Source organism: Pelodiscus sinensis, chromosome 15, assembly GCF_052426305.1.
Source record: "Pelodiscus sinensis isolate ZL-2025 chromosome 15, ASM5242630v1, whole genome shotgun sequence".
Taxonomy (NCBI): Eukaryota; Metazoa; Chordata; order Testudines; family Trionychidae; genus Pelodiscus; species Pelodiscus sinensis.
The window spans coordinates 33870805-33891627 of NC_143066.1; the positions used below are offsets into that span (position 1 = coordinate 33870805).

Sequence of the window (20823 nt, forward strand, 5' to 3'; positions counted from 1 at the left end):
AAAGAGAAAACAATCTAGTACAACACAACATTATCAAGTACCTTAGTGCTATTTATTGAGCTATCCCGTAAAAAGTACAAAACATGCTACAATATTGAGTCTTCCAAATTGCAGGTAAGGAGTTTTGATGTGCAAGAACTGTTTAGTGGAGATGCTTGAAAGCAAAAACTTGATTTATGTGGGCATCATGACTTGCCCATTGTCCTCTCTTGACCTTCTTTTCCATGTCCCAAATCCAGCCTTTTTTGTACTCTAGGATCTCCCCATACATTTTGAATTATAACCTTCAGAATCTATTTTTCATATTTCGAGAATGTGGAATACTAAAAGTTCTTCAGAGCTTCTCCAGATAAGAAATGTCCTAGAATACATTCTGGACTTTGGGAATAAGGCCATGTTTCCACTTTTGGGAAGATTGATGGTGCGGCAGTTGATCTTCTGGTGTTCAATTTAGCGGGTCTAGTAAAGACCCGCTAAATTGAATGCTGAGGATGCCCCCGTCAGCACTGGTACTCCTTGATATTGCAAGGAGTAAGGGACTGTCAATCTACTGCTCTGAGGATGGCGCTGACGCTCGGCTTAAGGTACGTCAGCACAGCTACATCTTTTTATGTAGCTGGAATTGTATACCTTAACCCGACCTTCTCCTGTAGTGTATACTTGGCTTTAATCTTTTTAGTCCAGAGTCTGCATTCCTAATGAGATTGTTTTTATGACACAAGCTTTAGACCAGCATCTTTTTCCAAATCAAGTTTGTATTTTTCAGTTTCAATATGCGTACACAGGTGGAGACAATGTTGAATATTAATGTATTCCCTTTGCCAGAAATTGCCATTAGCCCTAATAATCATGAAGTTCACATCTATAAGAAGAGCGGAAACCAGTGGGTAAAAGCTCATGAACTAAAGGAACACAATGGACACATTACAGGTAAGTGGATATGCCCAGTCTCATAACCTAGTAATAGAAAGTGATTCAAATTGCTTTTAAGAAATAGTCTGAGAAACAGAGTAAGAAATCTGTAATGAGTAGATGATCCAACCTTTTTATATGGAGTGCCCAAGCACTTGTTAATGGATCTCAGTCACTGTATTATTTCAAAAGCCAGCTCCACAGGGAAGCTACAGAACTTAATTTAATTTACAAGTTTGATTCCTACAACAGAAGTCTAAACAAAGACATTGGCTGGATGGCCCACTACATTCCACATCCTAATGACATTAAGTACCCTTTGTTTGGTTTTTTGAGTGGGTACTAAGCGCTTTTATCAGCTTCATTTAGCATGGACACTCTAATTGATCATTTCTTTCCCCCTTTTTTCCCTTCTCTCTTCCCCTCCCCCCATCCCCTCTCTGTGCTATTTATTTGAAAACTGGACCCCTTGAACTCCATTCATCTGAAGAAGTGGGTTGTGTCCACGAAAGCTCATGATACCATCTACCTTTTTTTTAGTCTCTAGGGTGCTGCAAAACTATTCGTTGTGTTAATTTTTTTTCAAACTTTTTATAGGCTGGCAATCTCACTTTATGGAGAGCTTTGTGGCGCATTCCTGGGCCCCATAAAGCAAATTTGGGGAAACAAAGCATTGACTTCCAAGCACTCGTTGAGTAGCTACCATACTAAAATTCAAGGATGTAAGGATGTATCCTGTTCCTGTGACTTTTAAAAAAAAACTTTAACGAACTAGCAATAAATAGCTTTTCAAATAAGCCAATTTTGTCATTTTTCTCTGATCATATTTGCCATTCCATTTTAGCAGCTAGTTTTAGCAAGCAAGCTTCAGAAAATATATAGGACTCTGCTATCCTGGTATCTGGCTTTTCATATCAATAGATACATTGTGGGTTAAGCAAGCACTATGTATTTAAACAAGTTGGCATTGGTTAATCTTTTCCTTTCTCCTCTTCCCTATGCTTGTAATACAAAGTATGTCTCCCATAGCTTGTCTTTGTGTAAAGAGCAGTGGGTTGCCTTCATAAACCCTGGTGATAGAACAGGGTCTTAAGGATTTTGTTTTATAAGGTAAAACATGAAAAGGAAGAAAAAGAACCACTGGTAAAACTGTTTTGTATTGTATTCTGGGAAAAGGTAAAGTTCATTTCTGCATCAAGTTCTTGATTTTTTTCTCCAAAAAAGAAATTCTTCTACAGTTGAGCTTAGTTTTAAAAATTGGGGGCGGTTAATTATAAAATTAATATACGAAAATAGTATTTTAAATATTAACATCAGTTTATTTTGTGCTGTCTTTGCATTTACAGTTTTTATTGTCTCATACTTCTGTATTGACAATGCAGTTTTGTACTGAAGTTGTTAGTGAGGAAAACTAGATGTTACTGCCGCTCCCCGAGTTACGAACAAGTTACGGACCAATACTTGGTCCGTAACTCGAAATGTTTGTAACTCGGATCCCATAGAGTTACATGGTTCGTAAGTACGGATCGCCATTCGTAACTTGTATCCGCATTTACGACCGCTTTGGTCATAAGTGCGGATGGTCGTAAGTGGAGGTGGTCGTAACTCAGGGAGCGGCTGTATAAGTTTTGATGGCTGGATAACAGTAAATTGAGTATTTTGGCATCCTGGGAGATGTATAGGTTTACAGTGCTCACTTTTAACACATTGGATATAAATGATACTGTTCGCATCTGTCTTATTGTTTCAAGCTATGTACAGATCCAAGAAGACATACCACTTGTTTTACTCATTTTATATTTTAACACTTTCTTTGCAGCCATTATAGTTAGAAAACTTTGTCAACTAAAGCTTAGATACTGATGCACAATTCTGGGGTAAATTCCACTTTTGTGGAGTCTTGGAATTCACAGGTCCCTGGTTTCAGTACAAAAGCTCAACTAATTGGCAGTATCCAGAACTAAATTATAGAAATGGTAAGAATGCCCCAATGAGTCAACCAAGTATTATGTATAAAATGGGATTGTCCCTCATTAGCCTTTTAAACAAAATTACTTGTTCCTTTTTTGAAAAGGATTCTATTCTCTAACTGAGAAACTAGTTAAAATCAACATTTGCCTTATCCAGCAGTATTGCGTGCTGATATCAGCCCACTCTAATGGAGAGAAGCCTCAAGGAACCAGAGATGAATTGTAGAATAAACCTTGGATCTAAAAATATTAGACATTTTTCCACTTGAATTCTATTTTTGTAGCTTTCATGCTGTTTTTTCAATCAGTATGCTCAAGGAATCTTTTTTTTTTTAAGGCACTGGAGTAGTGCTGTTAAGGAAGGTCTAAATATATTTTTGTGGCAAGGGAGACTGATTGCAGACTGACTCAAAGAAAGATGCTGAGGAAAGAAGATAAGAAATTACTCTGCTCTGAATATTTCCAGTTAAAAACATCCATTATTGCAAAGGAAGGAAGGAAAGCTGTGGCAAGCTTGTCAAAAGGATGTTTTATACTATTTTTTTTTCTGATATTAATTTGCTTCTTTGCCTTGATCTTGTTTTATTTTTGGCTGATGTCGCAACTTAAGTAGGCATGACACAGACATAAGCATTGTGTCCCTACATAAAAACCAATAGCTTCATTCTTTCGGACATTTCTAAAAACCACTGTGGTCTAATGTTTTACATATAATGACAGTGTAGCCTGGCAGCAGCAAAGTATATAACTGTACTAGAGGTTTGGGCAAAGTTATGGAAGTACTGCTTCTTAGGTATCAAAATTATAATCAGATGTGGGAACCAGAAGAGGGGGTGGAAGAAGAGAGCAGTAGCCATTCAATGACAAGTGGTCAAGTTTTCAAAGCTGTCTTTCTTCTCTCTCAGTCTGTGTTCCCTCTCCAAATCCCTCTTACTAATAGATTTTATTGGAAGTCAGGAGCAGTAAATGTTCACAATGGTGACTGAAGAATGAATGGTGGTTGGACATAATTGATATGTCTTCATAGCAAAGAGCAATAGCTGATGTCTCCATTCTGGGTTGCTGTACAGTAAACGGGGATTCACAAGGAAAAAAAAAAAGCTGTTAATACAAGGTCTAAATTGCAGGTATTGATTGGGCTCCCAAGAGCGATCGCATTGTAACTTGTGGTGCAGACCGTAATGCCTACGTCTGGAGTCAGAAAGACGGCGTGTGGAAGCCAACTCTAGTGATTCTGAGAATTAATCGTGCGGCCACCTTTGTAAAGTGGTCTCCTTTGGAGAATAAATTTGCTGTAGGAAGTGGAGCTCGACTCATATCAGTGTGCTACTTTGAGTCTGAAAATGACTGGTGAGCAGTTTAATAATTTCCATTAAGGCAATTCCAAGAGGCAATACCTTGTCTTGTTTCTGTATTCCATAGTGTATTTTAAAATGGAGTTAGTGCACCATAAATGTGCTTTAATTGCTGAGTTTTTATCTTTTTTATTGAAGTTTTCTCAGAATTTCTAAGCTATAAAGGGTACATGTCATGCATGTGATTTAGTCATTCAGTTCTCATTAATAGTAACAGTTTAATATCTAAATTATTGGATGGTGCCCTGAAAATGTATTTCCAACACTTAGGGTGTGTCTAGACTGGCAAGATTTTGCGCAAAAGCAGATGCTTTTGCGCAAAACCTTGCCAGCTGTCTACACTGGCCGCTTGAATTTGTGTAAGAGCACTAACTTTGTAATGTACAAAATCAGTGCTTCTTGCGCAAATACTTTCACGCTCCCGCTCGGGAAAAAGCCCTCTTGTGCAAGAATACTTGCTCAAGAGGGCCAGCGTAGACAGGGAAGATTGTTTTGCGCAAAAAAGCCCTGATGGCTAAAATGTTGATCGGGGCTTTCTTGCGCAAAATCGCATCTAGACTGGCCACGGATGCTTTTGCACAAAAGCATCCTTGCCAATCTAGACTCGCTTTTGCGGAAATACTTTTAATGGAAAAACTTTTCCGTTAAAAATTTCCAGAAAATCATGCCAGTCTAGACGCAGCCTTACAGTAGAACCTCAGTTAAAAATACCTCTGGAATGGAGGTTGTTCATAACTCTGAAATATTTGTAACTCTAAACAAAGTGTTACGTGTGTTTTTTCAAAAGTTTACAATTGAAAATCGATTTTAATACCACTTTGAAACTACTACACAGAAGAAAAATGTTCCTTTAAACATAATGAAATGAGCACAGAAAGTTTCCTTACCGTGTCAGATTTTAACTTTTTTTTTTTAGTACACATTTACACAGTATTGTACTAGATTTGCTTTTTTTAATGTGTCTCTGCTGCTGTCTGTGTACTTCTGGTTCTAAATTGTGTGTGTGGTTGACTGGTTAGTTTTCAATTCCAATATTTGTAACTCTGAGGTTCTACTATATGTCTGTTTAGACCTTTTATTTGTACTCTCCTCCTCTACCTGATTTCTGGCAGATTTCATGGATTTTCTCAAATATTTGATATTCTTAACTTCTCTTACCTCTTTTGAAAGTGCCTGCATTTTTCATAACTGACCATTACCTGGGAGTTTGCTCATTTACTGAATAGGGTTTTTAATGGAATGGCTTACTTGTCATTGACGCACAAACCATCTCAATACTAAGTCAAGATTCTGAAGTTGTTTAGTAAATGTTGTATAGAGCCGTGGCGTCTAACACATGCGATTATTTGGCCGGTTGGGTGTGGATAGTGTGCCCCTTCAGAACTGGTTGGACACCACAAGTAGAGAGCTTCAGAACGAAAGCCCCATATCTTTTGCAAATATAAAAAGATCATGGCACTGTTGCGGTTTAGCCTCACCACTCCGTTATATGGTGTAGGGAGAGTGTTGTGGCTAAACTGGAGAGAGTAGCACCCCTGGCATGGATAAAACAAAATAACAAAATTTCTGAAAGAAAAACTATTAAAACATTCAAAACAAATCTGTGCTGTTTGGTTTGTAAAGAAACAAGTGGTCTACCAGGTGCTCAGAAATGGAGAGGATGACCATGCTTGAACTCAATAGCATTTAGCAATATATAACCATTAGTATTTCTGTTACAAGATCTGAGACACCTAATACTTTTCATTAACATTATACTACGTCATAGTCACAGCATTTGAGTGAACAAGAAGTAAGATAGATTTGCAAACATGAACTTGAATGGTCCTTATTTACATAATCTTCCATATTTAGATAATCTTTTTTCTCAGTTATAGGCTAAGAACTTGCACCCATGTCACAATATTTAGATAGAAAAAGCTTTATTTTGCTATTGCTGTTGTAGGTTGTTTAAATGCAGCATTTCACTTGTATTTTGTAACCTAAATAACCTGTGAAAATTTCCATGCAAGTTTATATACCTTTCGTACATTTTACCATAAAATATAAAGAACAGAAAAGTTGATAAGCTGCAGACAATATTTTAAAGCTTTCTGCTAAAAAGCATTCAGAATGTTGTACTAAGAAAATACTGTTTAACTCTGTTATGATTCATTAATGTTCTCCTGTTCTTGGGGCATATAAAAGGGATAGATTATAACATCAAAATCAAGTTAATGAGTTCAAGGTCAGAGTAGTGGTCAATGTAGTATATTGAAGTGTTTTCAAAAATTGATTTCAAAAGCACAGGACCCAGATGTGTGTCTGCTCAAAATAATAGTTATTGATGCCTGGCTGACAGAAGTCATAGCAACTTGAGATTCATGAATTATATTGGAGGGGTTGCAATCATCAGTAGTTTCTGAAATGAATTTACAAAACCTCAAGTAGATGGAATAAGGTAGAAGGAAGACACAACGGGGAAATAACTAGTTGAGTTCTTTTCTAAACAGTTTGGCTGGTCAGTGTTTTAAAAACCCATGTGGTACTAATTGAAAAGTAAAGTATATATGCCTATTACAAGAGTTGCATTGTAATGTTCTGTCACTGTAGAATGATAGTGGGCTGGAGTTTCATGATGTCTAGAACAATTTCTGGTGAGAATTTAGGGGCATATTTAACAGTAATGATGATTAATGGTCCATGTGTACTTTACTCTCTTCCTTTACATGTGTCAGTTGTGTTGCGAAGTTAGAATGTTCCCAGGCACTTGCACTGAGGTTTGATGTGTTTGAGTCCTATGCTGCAGGATATTTGGCACTTTAATGGAAAGCAAATGGTTCTCAATAAATAAGTTTTATTTCCTATTGTTTTAGGTGGGTGAGCAAACACATTAAAAAGCCTATTCGCTCCACTGTCCTAAGTCTGGACTGGCATCCTAATAATGTCTTGCTGGCTGCAGGCTCCTGTGACTTCAAATGCAGGTGAGAGTAACTAAAGCATTTGGGAGTTGATTTGGGTTACTGGTTTAAGTGAGTCCGTGTGTAACTCCTGTGAACCTTGTCAAAATAGCAGCCCATCACATCTTAATTAATCAATCTATCTCTCTCTCTCTCTCTCTATTTAAAAAAAAAAAATTTTTTTGTGCTGGACGACAGAATGATGCCATCACGCTCTCTGGCCATGGAAGCTGCCAGAGAGAGAGGGGTTGTGAGCATAGTAAGCAGCGGGTGCAGTCCTCTAGTGTATTTAGAAAAATAGAAATATAGCCTTGCAAGACTGTAAACTCTGTGCCACTATACATGTACACGGGACTTGGGATTTTTAGCATGTATCCACTAGAAAGTCATTGTTGCTTTCATAAAGTAGTTGTTACTTACTAATACTGCTTCAGGTGTGCAGGTACCTGTTGGTCAGCTCTTTGCTGCTCTTCATGAAATGGAAAGCTATCCAGCATAGGGATGTAATCAACTGGTTGACTACCCAATAAGCATATGCTTAACAGGTAGTCAAGTAGTGACTGGACTGGTTGTTTCCCCCCACACCTTGCTGCCTCTATCCGAGAGAGGCAGCAAAAGTAGGGGGGAGCAAGAGCTGGTGCTGGGGGGAGCCAACTTAAATGCAGATTCCCCCCCCCCCCCACTGTCTCGGGGGGGCAAAAGAGACAAAGACATAGTGGGGGGGGGAGACTGGCACGAGCTGGGAATCAGCTGTTCCAGCTCACTTCTCGTCCTCCCTTGGTCCTGCCCCGCCCCATGTCTCTGCTTTTTAAATGTATTAAGAGCTGCCTGGTGGCTCTTAATACATTTAAAAGTCAAAATACATCAAAAGTCAAAGCCACAGTGGGATTAGCTCCTGGGCCAGGAGCTAACCCTGCTGTGGCTCTGCAATTTCCCCCCTTATCGACTAATCAAGTAGTGGATGAAAATTAGATCAACTACTCAAATTGTGGGTAATTAACTAATAAACATCCCTAATCCAGCACCAGCTTTTATCTGAAGCAGACTGGGATTGGAAGAGTTGGTAGTTGCTCAGTGTAGATGGATGCTGTGCAGGATCTAATTAAAGGTACAGTGCACGGGTTCATCCATTTGGATCAGCTTTCAAGTTCTGGACCCAGATAGGTAATTTTGTACATGATTATTTTACTGTTTTTTTAAATTTTGAACACTTTTATTTTGCACAACAGTGAACATTTTCCTTGTACTTAAAATAAGTGTAGAGTTTTGTGATATGCTACAGGGGAATTACTCAAGTTTAAAATAAGGTCTAATAGCCTCTGTCTATTAAAATAAATTCTAGGGTCACACATTACATTCCCTACTCTAAAGTATAAATCTGAAGTCAAAGGCATCTGATTATTTGATCTCATGGCATTTTTCACATGAGGAGAGCAATTCTGACCACATCCCAGTTTGTTTAAATTGGGTAGGGTATACATCTTCATTTCCTGCCCTAAACAATTGCCTTTTTTGTAAAGTATTCTTTCACCTCTCCAGATGAGAGGTCATTTGAGTTGTGTGTAAAAGGTTCCTTCTGTATAGGTTTTTAAAGCACTTTGGAAATTTCCGTGGATTTGTATCTTTTTTTTTTTTTTTTTTTTGGTCCTGGTATTTTTTTCCAATATCTGTTATATGGAGAGGCTATCACTGGGTTTTTCTTATGACTCTCACAAGAAATTGGAACGAATTACCTTATAACACCTTGTTCTGTGTAATCATCCCTTATTGAAGAATCTCAAGATATAGATATGAAAGGAATTATCAATCATGGATTGAATCAACTTCCCAGAATTTCATTAGAACAGGAAAATTAACATTATTAACAAAACATGGAAAATTAACATTATTGTTTCAAGCACTTCCTGCTGGAAAACTTACTCTGCCCTTCATTTAATTCCTCTGGAAATTACATGTGGATCCTTTTATTATCATATTTAGGAGGCATTTTTTTATTTAAAGTTTTCATTGCAAGATGGACCATTTAATAACTATTATAACTCTCATCAGAGAGAGGAAAAGGTGTTTATGTAGGTACAGCAGAGGAAGTGTCCACCTCAGTTCACATTTCCAAGTTTCTTAGGTTACTGGGAGGCAATAAAACTGTTTCTGGATGTTTAAAAGAACAGTCTTTCTCTGCTGAAGGGTGAATTTAGCTTTATGGAATTCTATTTTCAAGCAAATGTTCAGTTATATACCAAAGGTTATAAAGACAATTGGGCTTGTAGCATATCTCCTCTGATACCTTCTTTTCAGAACTAGCTATTTAATGGACAAAATCAGTAGTAGCTAGCAGTGTACATCACTTCAACTAAGCAGGGAGACATGCTGATAAAAATCCAGGGCCAGAGGAGCTGTTGCCTGATGGTTATTAAATAGGATTTAAGATGTCTGGCCTTGATAAGCCATAGGGCCTCTTCCTTTATACTCGAGAGATAAAGTTAGCTATGAACACCGTGTAGGGGAGCTTTTTATACAGTAGCTAGAGCAGTGTCACTAGAAATAAAGGCCATATTCTAGTACTCTTTGATTGTAAAGACTTTCAAGCAGAGAAATGGCATTAGTTCTAAAATTGAATGGCTTAAAAAAAATTTAGCAAATGAAAGGCTTTCTTTCATCACCAGTCACCTCCCAGTCCTCTTGCTATTTGGGACTGATTTATTTTTGCCTTGTATCAAAGACTCTGCTGCTTCTAACATATGATGTCCTATTTCCATATATTACCTAAGCTGTCCTTCCGGATTCTTGTAAAGGTCTCTTTAAATTTAAACCTACCAACAGCAGCACAGTCCTTTTGCCAGCTTCTGTTTTAGGCTACGTCTAGACTACATGCCTCTGGCCTTTTTTCCCCCTGTTCTGTATTTGTCAGCTTTACTGAAAACTGTGTATTCTTCAGCTGTATGTTGAACAATGTGCTACACACATGCAGGGTTTTAAAAATGTTACCATAAGCTCACTTAAAAAAAATCTTATTTTTTTTTACCTTGAGCATGATCATTTAACCACTGCTGCTGTTATATTTCATTATTTGTACTATGGTGTGATTCAAAAGCAAGAACAGTCTAAGTGGCTTGTCCGTCTTTTTCAGTGAATAAACTGTTAGGCTGTGTCTACACTGGCACCCTTTTCCATAAAAGGGATGCTAATGAGACACTTCGGAATTGCAAATGCCGCGGGAGATTTAAATATCCCCCGCGGCATTTGCATGAACATGGCTGCCGCTTTTTTCCAGCTCGGGGTTTTGCCGGAAAAAAGCGCCAGTTTAGACGGGATCTTGTGGAAAATAAGCCCTTTTCCGGAAGATCCCTTATTCCTACTTTCAAGGAATAAGGGATCTTCCGGAAAAGGGCTTATTTTCCGCAAGATCCCGTCTAGACTGGCGCTTTTCTCCGGCAAAACCCCGAGCCGGAAAAAAGCGGCAGCCATGTTCATGCAAATGCCGCGGGGGATATTTAAATCTCCCGCGGCATTTGCAATTCCGAAGTGTCTCATTAGCATCCCTTTTACGGAAAGGGGTGCCAATGTAGACACAGCCTTACTGTTAAGCCTATATCTCTGACATTGTCATAATTTCCATGGTAGCCTTTATGCCATGTTGTGCCACTCCTGAATCACACAAAAGAATCCATGATTATAGGGAGAGACTTTTATTTAACACATTTTGATAAATAGCACTGCCGGAAAAAGAAATGCAGAGAAGTAGTGGCAGTTTAATACGTTTTGATGTATTCTTTCAGCAGTTAGCCAAAATGTGATAATCTCTCTTTAAAGCTCTCAAATTAGAGAATGGGTATCTTTGTAAGGATTGTGTTAGCTGACTGTTACATATCACACTTTTCAGATTCTCTGCTAACTTTCTGGTTGATTGTAAGGGTTGCTAGTGCTGTGAAAGGAACAAAATCCTTAATGCAGTAGAGAATTTAAGTTCAACATTCCTTTTGGCCAGAGGCTGGCTATGGAAATGAAAGAGAGAAGGTTGCATTTGCAAAAAGAACCCATGTACATTTTGTGCATAGTGACGTTGATGTTTTCCAAAGGCTCACAGAAGTCTGCTGTCAAAGGAGACTTAAAAGATGGCACCTTACCATGGCATAATTAACATAGCGTATGTCCTAGTGACTCTGATGTAAGCTTTTTACACAGTGTCTGACTTTTCTGTCCATTATCATTATGGTGTCTCCTTTTTTTTATTTGCAGAGTGTTTTCTGCTTACATTAAAGAAGTGGATGAAAAGCCAGCCAGCACACCATGGGGCTCAAAGATGCCCTTTGGGCAGTTGATGTCAGAGTTTGGCGGCACTGGAAGTGGTGGATGGGTGCATAGTGTCAGTTTTTCTGCCAGTGGTAACCGCCTAGCCTGGGTCAGCCATGATAGCACTGTGTCCGTTGCTGATGCTTCAAAAAATATGATGTACGTGGTTTTTTTTTTTCTTGTATTCGTTGTATTTATTAACTCTAACGCTAGGAGGGGAAGGGCAAGCATGGCACATGGAATGTTGTGCTTGGGTACAAGCAATCCATTTAAAGTTTAGAAGACTTGTGTCTGAGACCCTTGGCTCTTGGGAGTGTTGGGTAAATAAGACAAATATGGAGTAAAGTAATGGTTTTTGAAAACTGTTTTTGTAACTATCTATGTATTTCCTTCTGCTAGTAGAAAGCTACGTTCTTCGGTTGAATAGCTGGGGGAGACTTCTCTGAGAGTATGCCCGGTTCTTTTGCTCATCTAGCCCCTGATTTAATAGTGTTAACTAGGGACTGGAGAATAAGCTCTTTAGTCCATGAATTTTCAATGCCACACCTGTCCTCTTTACCATCTTTCTTGTTGCAAGGTTTTTAATTCTATCCTCCAACCATGATAGACATATTTCACTACCTTCTCCTGTGTTCCCACCACCACCTCTTCTCCTGACTTAAACATAGTACAGAAGTACAACCTCTCTTCTGTTAGGAATGGGGAAAGGTGACACTGTTCTAGGAATGTGGGGAAAGGAGGGAGCCATTTGAGCAGAGCTGTGTTTGAGAGAGACTGATCTCGTGACAAGTGCAGAATGTATACCTGGCTAGATCATCTATTATTTAATGATCTCTCTAGGGAAGTGGTTCCCAAACTTTTTGGCATCCCGCCCCCTTTTTGATTTTTTGAAAAACTCTCCCCCCCTCCCTCCCAAAAAAAGCAAAAAAAAAAGGAACTGACCGGAGTGGACAAACAAAAATAGCAGCAAAACTTAGGGATTTAGAGGCGGAGGAAGGTGGAAGGGTGTCACCTCGCACCCCCCCCCCCCTGGAATTTCTTCATGCCCCCCAGGGGGACACGCCCCCCCCCCCAGTTTGGGAACCCATGCTCTAGGGCCATCTTTGAAATCCTAGCCTGTCTCTTAATTTCCTTGGTATTGTTATAATAACTTGAATGATGAGATCACTTAACATTAATATAAATATCCAATTATTCTCTCTTAAAAGAAGGCTTCCACGTGCCTCAAGAACTGGAGTGTTTGACATTATCTTTGTAACTTTAGAGAACCTAACTTTTTGTTTTCTCCAGCAGAAAAGGCCCAAATTGGTAAATATCAGTATTGCTGGAATGAATTTCTTTCAATGTGTGTCACTGCTCCTGTAACAAATACTCTGAAAAGCAAGAGTAAAGCCAGGATAGTTTTCTAGTTAATGTTGGCTCCATCTGCTGCCTACTCAGTAGCACAGTATAAAATATTGTAGGATTTGTATAAATGTTAGGGATGTAAAAATACGTTTTAAAATGTAACTGTGTAACCGCTAAAAATTATAGTGGTTACTCGCACTGCAGGCTCTGCAGTATAAAGCTTAAATAAACTTTACATTGCAGAGCTCACGGCGAAGCCTCCCCAGGAGCAAGGCCAGGGCTGCTTCTGAAGCCACTCCTAGGCTGTGTCCAGACTCCATGCCTCCGTCGACGGAGGCATGTAGATTAGCCAGATCGGAAGAGGGAAATGAAGCCGCGATTAAAATAATCGCGGCTTCATTTAAATTTAAATGGCTGCCCCGATCTGCCGATCAGCTGTTTGTCGGCAGATCGGGAGAGTCTGGACGCGATGCCCCGACAAAGAAGCCTTTCTTCATCGACACAGGTAAGCCTCGTGAAACCAGGTTTACCTGTGTCGATGAAGAAAGGCTTCTTTGTCGGGGCATCGCGTCCAGACTCTCCCGATCTGCCGACAAACAGCTGATCGGCAGATCGGGGCAGCCATTTAAATTTAAATGAAGCCGCGATTATTTTAATCGCGGCTTCATTTCCCTCTTCCGAGCTGGCTAATCTACATGCCTCCGTCGACGGAGGCATGGAGTCTGGACACAGCCCTAGGGAGGAGGGTTCGCTGTGGCAGTGAAGCTATCTCCCCTGAGGGGAGCCACTGCGGGCTCCGCAGCTGGCTCCTGGGGATACAGCCTGTAACCTGCAGTGGGGAGGACAGTTAGGCCCACCATAGACGGGCTGCTCTGGTGGGCCCTATGCAGGGCAGGAAGGGAGCTGCTCCAGCTCCTATCCATTAACTGGAAAATAGTAGCTATTGTTTCTTCCTTAATTTCTTGGAGGCATGGCACAGGATTTAAAGTAAAAATAGATCCCACCGGGCATTTGCACTAAGCTATAATTACTTTCTTAAGTCCCAATCTACTTGGGTCACTTGAAAGCAGCATATTATAGTGATTGGACTACACTAGCTTTTGTATTAGTAGCTCTATGTGAGAATGGGCCCTTTTGTTGTATTCTATTGGAACAAAAGCTAAGAGGTTTCAGTGAGGCTCCTCTTTAACAATTGTTCTTGTGTTTAGGGTTTCACAGCTGAAAACAGAGTTCCTCCCATTCCTGAGTGTGTCATTTGTCTCTGAGAACAGCGTGGTGGCAGCCGTAAGTGTCACTTCTTCCCTCTTGTAGATTGTTGTGCTTCAGTGAGAGGATAACACATGCATTATGAAGCTAGCAATAATAAAATACCTCTTCACAAGCACCAGCATGAGCTGTTCTGCAGCAGCATGAGGTATAAAAAGCAAAGGTGCTGCACTTAATTAGCTACTTGTGTGTTTGCCTTACTGATGTACTGTTGCAGGGCCATGATTGCTGTCCAATGCTCTTTAACTGTGATGATCGTGGCTCGCTGACCTTCGTTTCCAAACTAGACATTCCAAAGCAGAGCATCCAGCGCAATATTTCTGCCATGGAGCGCTTCCGCAACATGGACAAGAGAGCCACTACAGAGGATCGTAACACTACTTTGGAGACACTGCATCAAAACAGCATCACGTGAGTGCCCGAGCACTGAGGGCGTGTACAAGGGAACTGTCCTTGTCACCTAATGTTGTGCAGGATATATCTGAAACCCTTCAACCTTGGATTTGCCTTTTCAGAAAACTTAACCTCTCACTGACAGTTGCTTATTCGTGTTTCATAGAGAGGCAGGAATGCCTTGCTCCAGGCCAGGGCCATCCCTAGGGGGATGTAGGCGCTGGAGAAACTCTTCCTTCGGTCCCGGGCCCTGCCCCCTTCCCTGAGAGATGTGATCCAGGGAGTTAACAGGGGAGCGTGGCACAGGGCGGCAGCAGGGGTTGCCTTCCCTCCTCCCCTCACCAAATGGAGTTTTCCACTCTGCTGCCGTTTCCCAGCTGGGTCGTTCCACTTTCCTGTAACAGTGGGGAGCTGAGCGCCTCGGCCCCAGTCCATTCCATTCTGCTCCTGTGGTATGCTGGGAGTGGGGCAGGGGCCGGGACCTTCAGCTTCCTGTCCCCACAGTGAAGTGGAGTGACTCAGCTGGGAGACGGCAGGGGAGCAGAGCAGGCTGCTGGATTGCTCTGCTGCCTGCAGTTCCTGCCGTTGTGCTGAGGGGGGGGGGGGGGGGCAAACCCTGCTGCTGCTTACGCCAGGCCTTCCAGGTAATCCCCATAGACGGCAGCCCTACACCCCACAGGCTAGCATCAATACGGGGGAGAGTCCCTCTTGGGGCAGCTGCCATAGGGCCCTGAACCATCCTATGGACAGGATGGCTCTACCCCAGGCACCTGACCAATTTAGCAGTTCTGTGCATTGATGTTGGCTTTTGGAAAGGGAGATATGGAATTTCTTCCTGACCTCTTGGGCAGTTCTCTGATGCCCTGAATAAAGAGATTTAATTGGCCTAGGTTCAGTTGGTCTAGGTTTATCTGAAACCTAACAACATAACTATCAATGTTAATTATTCTCATCTCCCTTTACTTCTGAGTAAAGTCACATTAATGTGTTCCATAATTCAGACCTGAGCAGACGTGTAACTAGGACTTGATACCGTAAATTGGACCAGGAACACTTCTCAGAATCACTAAATCCAGTGAGCAGAATTCACCTGAAAAACTAATTCTCCTTCAACCCTCACATTTAAAAATTCATGTCAGTATTTAGTACTCTTCTGGAATGAGTGAATACAAGTTAATCATATGAGATATTCCTACTGTGTGTTTGTCCCAGTACTCCATGTGCACAAAATACACTAACGCTTCTAAAGTAGAGTTTTTGTCACTTTAAATTGTAAGCTTTTTATGATGGTGCTGTATGACCTTCCCGATCTGCCTTGGAGAATCTCTCCAAACTTCTTACATTGACAGAACCACTTTGCCATTCTTACTCCTTGAAGGTGCATGAGCTGGGGTTGTGTTTTGAAGTCTTCACTTGCTAACTCAGCTAATGAAAGATGGAGGGGTTTCAAGCAGGTTCTCCAGCACCCTCCAAATGTGATACTTGTGGTGTTGTTTCTCAAGTGGCATGCTGAAAATTGGGCAGAAGACCCGCATTACAATCATGTCACTCTTTGGGAGAATAGGGATTGAACATTCTGCAGTTCTTACAAAGCCTGTAATAGCCAGTGCTTCAAAGTATATTTAATCATGTCTCCTACTTGTGCTTCTCTGGTATTCTTCTCACTTATGCTGGCACTCTCTGTTTTCAGCCAAGTGTCTATTTATGAGATAGACAAGCGAGATTGTCGCAAGTTCTGCACCACTGGCATTGATGGAGCAATGACCATCTGGGATTTCAAGGTATGAATTTACTACTTTGCTTATGCGTAAGGCTACGATTATGTCACGGAGGTCATTGAAGACATGGAATCTGACTTCCAAAAACCTCCGTGATACTTCATGCTTCAGCCCCTGGGCTGCAAGGCTGAAGCTGTCAGCCAGGTAGCACCAGAAAACTCGGCTGTGCCTTTCCTCCTCCCCCACAGCTTCCAACCACAAGGAGCTCCCAGACATGGAGGATGGCCCCTGGAGCTCCAAGCCATCACAGGTAGTGAGAGACCTAGAGTTCTAAGAAGTGGTTGAGGGTCCCACAATTCCTAGCCCCCTGAGCGGTCCCTACAAGTCTCAGCCGCCAGTTCTGGAGCACTGGCCTTTGCACGCAGTGAGACCCCTGCAGCATCCAGCAGTCCTGAGCCGCAAGAGTGGGTGTTGGATATCCAATTCCCTATTTTTGTCTCAGCTTTTCTACTAAAAGTCAGGAAGAGGTTCCAGGCATCCGTGAATTTTTGTTTGTTGCCCATGATTGGCTTTTTTCTAAAAATAGCCATGAAAAATCTTATCCTTGTGAGCTGTATGTGATGTGTTAATATCTGGACATCAGAACCTGATATACAGCCCTAATGTAAATTGGGTTAGCATTTGAGAATCTAGACGCGGGGGGAGGAGGGCAAAATACGGCCCAAGAGCTATATCCGGCCTGTCAAGCAGCCAGATCTGGTCCATGGCCCAGTGGGAGCCTCAGCTAGTTTCCCTGCCTGCTCCACCCCCTGCACCTGCTCAAAAAAGCTGACACTGGGGTCATGTGCATCTCTGGATGCCGCAAGCCCAGGAGGGTGCGGGTGAGGGTAGGCTTCGGGTGCTATCCCTGCCTCTAGCACAATCTTGCAGCTCCCATTGGCCACCCTCCCCCCTTCCCTCAGGCTCACAGCCTTCAAATAAGTACATGTGGGGCCTCTGCTGCAAGCTGCTCTGAGCAGCTTGCGAGAGCCTGGTAGGCAGAGAGCCTGGCTAAGGAATCTGCTGGGCTGCTGGCCAGGAGCCATCCAGTAAGTGCCTGCTGGCCAGAGCCTGCCTCTGGCACGCCAGCCCCCCTCCCTCCAACCCTCTGGCCTCTGTAACCTCCTTCCCCATGTAGTCCAAATCCTCTGTACTCCCACTCCTGTAACCATACCCCCTCCAAGACCCTGTACCCTAATCTCCTGCCCCAGGTCACAACCCTCTCCTTTATCCAAACTCCTTCTTAGACTCCACAACCCTTCCTGTATCCCAGTCCTTTACCCCTAGCTCCCTTCTGCGCCCAACCTCTATCCAAATCCTGCATCTCCCCCAAAAATTATTGCCCATCTCTTGTCTAGATGCTAGATATATAGGACTGTTAGTGAACTCTCTAAAGAGGACAGATCTGACTCGACAGATCTGACTCAACATAATCAGATATATTTGATTACCAGATGGTACTAATCCGACTAATTTTTTAATGGGATCACTCAGGTCCCTGTAGGAATCCTGTTAATCCTCTTCTTCCTCCTTTTTTTAAGCCACAACCATGCTGACTAAAGAGACCAGAATCCTCACTGGAGCAATGAAAGGAACTCTGGCTCAGGTCTACAAAGGTACTTAGGCTTCTAACTTCCATTGAAATCAAGCCTAAATACTAAAAGAAGCCTAAATACTTTTGTGCGTCTGGGCCACTGTTGTATTCTTTCACCAGCCCCTATGCACTGAGCTTACTGTCTGGGCAGCACCCATACTCTGCAGAGACTATTATTTTTTAAATAGCAAAAAAAGCATCTAACCTGAGGTCCAAAATACATGGGGGCTCAAATGAAAAGCCTAAATGGGTTTAAATGATTCCAGGCTGACCTTTAAATGTCAGCAAACACATGAGGTCAGTCACCCTAGAAACTGGAATTTATTGTTTAAAATTCTAGCGCAAGACTTCATACGCTACAGCTTGGCACTCCTATGGCAGAGTGGCCTACATGGTGCTAAAAACCCAACCATCATTGGGCTGTGTCAAGGATCTAGGGACCCATCTTTGTGAGAGCCATTTTTTCCATATGCATACCTATGGGCACCCTATATTCTCTGTACAAAGTATCTCCCACACTTTCCTCTAGGCCATGCATGTGTTGCTGTAGATTGGCCAGCAGGTGTCTCTCTAGCTCCACTGGCTCTCCTGTGGAGCTCTGGGATACAGTAGAATCTGAGTTATGAGCACATCTGGAATGGAGGCTGTTCAGTTGCGAACAAAGCATGGTGGTTCTTTCAAAAATTTACAGCTGAACATTGACTTAATACAGTTTTGAAGCTGTAAGATGCATAATGTTCCTTTTATTTTTTTAGTAATTTATGTTTAACGCAAGACTGTACTTTTTCCTTTTTGGGGGGGGGGGGGTCTCTTTAGCTGCCTGATTCCTCATTTGGAACCAGATGCTGTGTTGTTGACCAGTCAGTGTGTAACTCAGGTGTTCATAACTCTGAGGCTTCACTTTACATGCTTTTTGCAAGAGAACTGTTGGTTAATTTATAATCTGGTAGCACGTGCCAGCCCCAACCCATGTAGGGACCAAGTTAGGGAACGAGATCCAGCTCATGTTTCATCTGTTTTGTTCTGTCACTTAGTTTTGCTGTAGGAGTTAACTGTGTTCAATACAAAATAGTGTAGTAGTTACTGATAAACATTTTTCTCTCTCAAGACCTTAGAGTCCTCTATTCAAGGTCTACGAATCATGTAAAGATGGATCTCCGTTATCTAGCATGACAGACTGCTTGACAGCATGCCGCTCCAGCAACCGCACAGACCTGAAAAGGGATGAGCAAGCTGGAACATTTGGAAGCACTGAGAAGATATGGCTTGGCAGATTTTCTTTAAAATACGTATTTGGTGAAATGTGTTGGTTTCAAAATCAGCTGTGATTGTCTTTTTCATTTTGATTGGTTGTTTCATTCCATTCTTTACCAAAGCTGCTCCATTAGTAGTATATTGCAGGACGTTATGGATCACTAACTTAAAAGGGGAATTTTATGTAAATTGTCTGCTAGAAATAAAAGATACAGAATGTGTTTGTAGTTTGGCTTCTTGTTAATGATCTAATCAGTAATGAGTCCATAGGAAAGGAAAACACCTTTAATATGCCCTATATCAAGAGGATGAAGTTAATCTTCTCATCTAAAAGCTCTTTCCATCCAGACTTCTGAAAGAAAAGCCTGGTCATGGAAAGTAGTAATTTTAGATGAGGGAGACTTGTCTCAGTGATTATTTCCAGAGTGATTAGTCCTGTCTGTCTTAGCAGTTAACAAAGATTAATAGTAGCAAATTAAAACTGAAAGTCTTCTCATTATCAGCTCAGACTTGGTTTGCTAAAGGCAAATTAAATGACTTGGATTATCTGTAATGCTTTGAGGCTTGCACTGAGCACCACCTCAAATAGCATTAGCTCAAAGTATCTATGATATGGGATGGAGACCACATAATGGAGTTGAAGCATAATTAATGTTGAGCTAGAGTCTAAGAGGACAAGTGAGACAATGACCTTAGCATGGTGTATACAATTCTAGTTTATTATGATGACTGGAGGATGCAGATTGTTTAGCAGCACAGAGAGCATGGACCAGCTTCTCCAAAGACTTTAAAAAGTAATGTGGGACTGGTCATACTTGCTGGAGTTCTTTTGAGTCCCTGATAACTCAGAAGCAGTTATGAATAACTGTCCATATGGCCATGTAAGGTGATTGTCGAATCTTAATGCATGCCTTGAGGTTGGCAGTGCATTAGAGAGGATTATCTGGCTAAGAGCAGTTTGCATTGCCTCATGTCAGAACGTTGCATTTTAAACACAAAAAATGAAGGGGGAAAAAAAACTTACCCAATGCCTATATTTACCACTTCCTCTAAACCAGTATATAACTTGATACACTGCTCACTGCTTCCCTTTGACTCTTTGAAAAAGGGGGCGAGGGGGAGCCCACAAGGCATTGTCTCTGTTGCATGTCTAAAAACAACCTACCTACAACTCCCAGGCAGATCTTTTTTCAGGTAAGGGGTCTATGAAACAGAAAAATGATGATTTTCCAATTCCTCTTCTGCTTCTGGTTTCCAGAAGTGGGGGAGGGAAGTCACTGTTTTGCAGTTTTTCCTTCATCTGAAGGGCATGGATTTATTGGGACTGAAAGGAAACTCTCGTTCAACATTTAGTGCCGTGATCTGCAAAGTATCATGGTTGATTTCATCCATAATGCATGTCGCTTCCTTGTATATTCTACCTAAGTCTCTGTGCTTGAAGCGGTAGTGAATTAAACCTCTTCCTCTGCTATTGCATAGGTATTATCTCCCTCTTGCAGACAAGCCTTTCAGAGCTAGGAAAACATCCCTCTAGCTAAAACCTGTCACAAGAAGCTACTGGAGACGACAAAAGAGTAATGGAGTCAGGGAATGTATTGCCATGAATACACAACTTTTTTCAAACAATTTAGGAAAAATTAAATGATCCATTCCAAACCAAGCAAAACTGTAACAGTGGAATGTTCCAAGCTATCTATAGTTGGACAAGTGTTACATACGTAAATCCTCTGGAAAAGGAGGTGGGGA

General features: G+C 41.4%; 1 protein-coding gene across 3 annotated transcripts in view; it reads left to right on the top strand.

Moving 5' to 3' along the window:
- The window catches only part of ARPC1A (actin related protein 2/3 complex subunit 1A), a 27879-nt gene extending 8581 nt beyond the window's left edge, over window positions 1–19298 (top strand). For 2 of the 3 annotated variants that reach the window (XM_075899682.2, XM_075899681.2), the window contains exons 3-11: window positions 826–930; window positions 4010–4232; window positions 7093–7200; window positions 11413–11625; window positions 14022–14097; window positions 14297–14490; window positions 16163–16253; window positions 16439–16500; window positions 18932–19298. In XM_075899682.2, the coding sequence (XP_075755797.1) occupies window positions 826–930; window positions 4010–4232; window positions 7093–7200; window positions 11413–11625; window positions 14022–14097; window positions 14297–14490; window positions 16163–16253; window positions 16439–16500; window positions 18932–18938 (1079 nt within the window). In that variant the 3' untranslated portion in view covers window positions 18939–19298. The remainder of the gene's footprint in view (window positions 1–825; window positions 931–4009; window positions 4233–7092; window positions 7201–11412; window positions 11626–14021; window positions 14098–14296; window positions 14491–16162; window positions 16254–16438; window positions 16501–18931) is intronic. The other variant, XM_075899683.2, reaches the window with a different exon arrangement.
- The last annotated feature ends 1525 nt before the right edge of the window (window positions 19299–20823 follow it).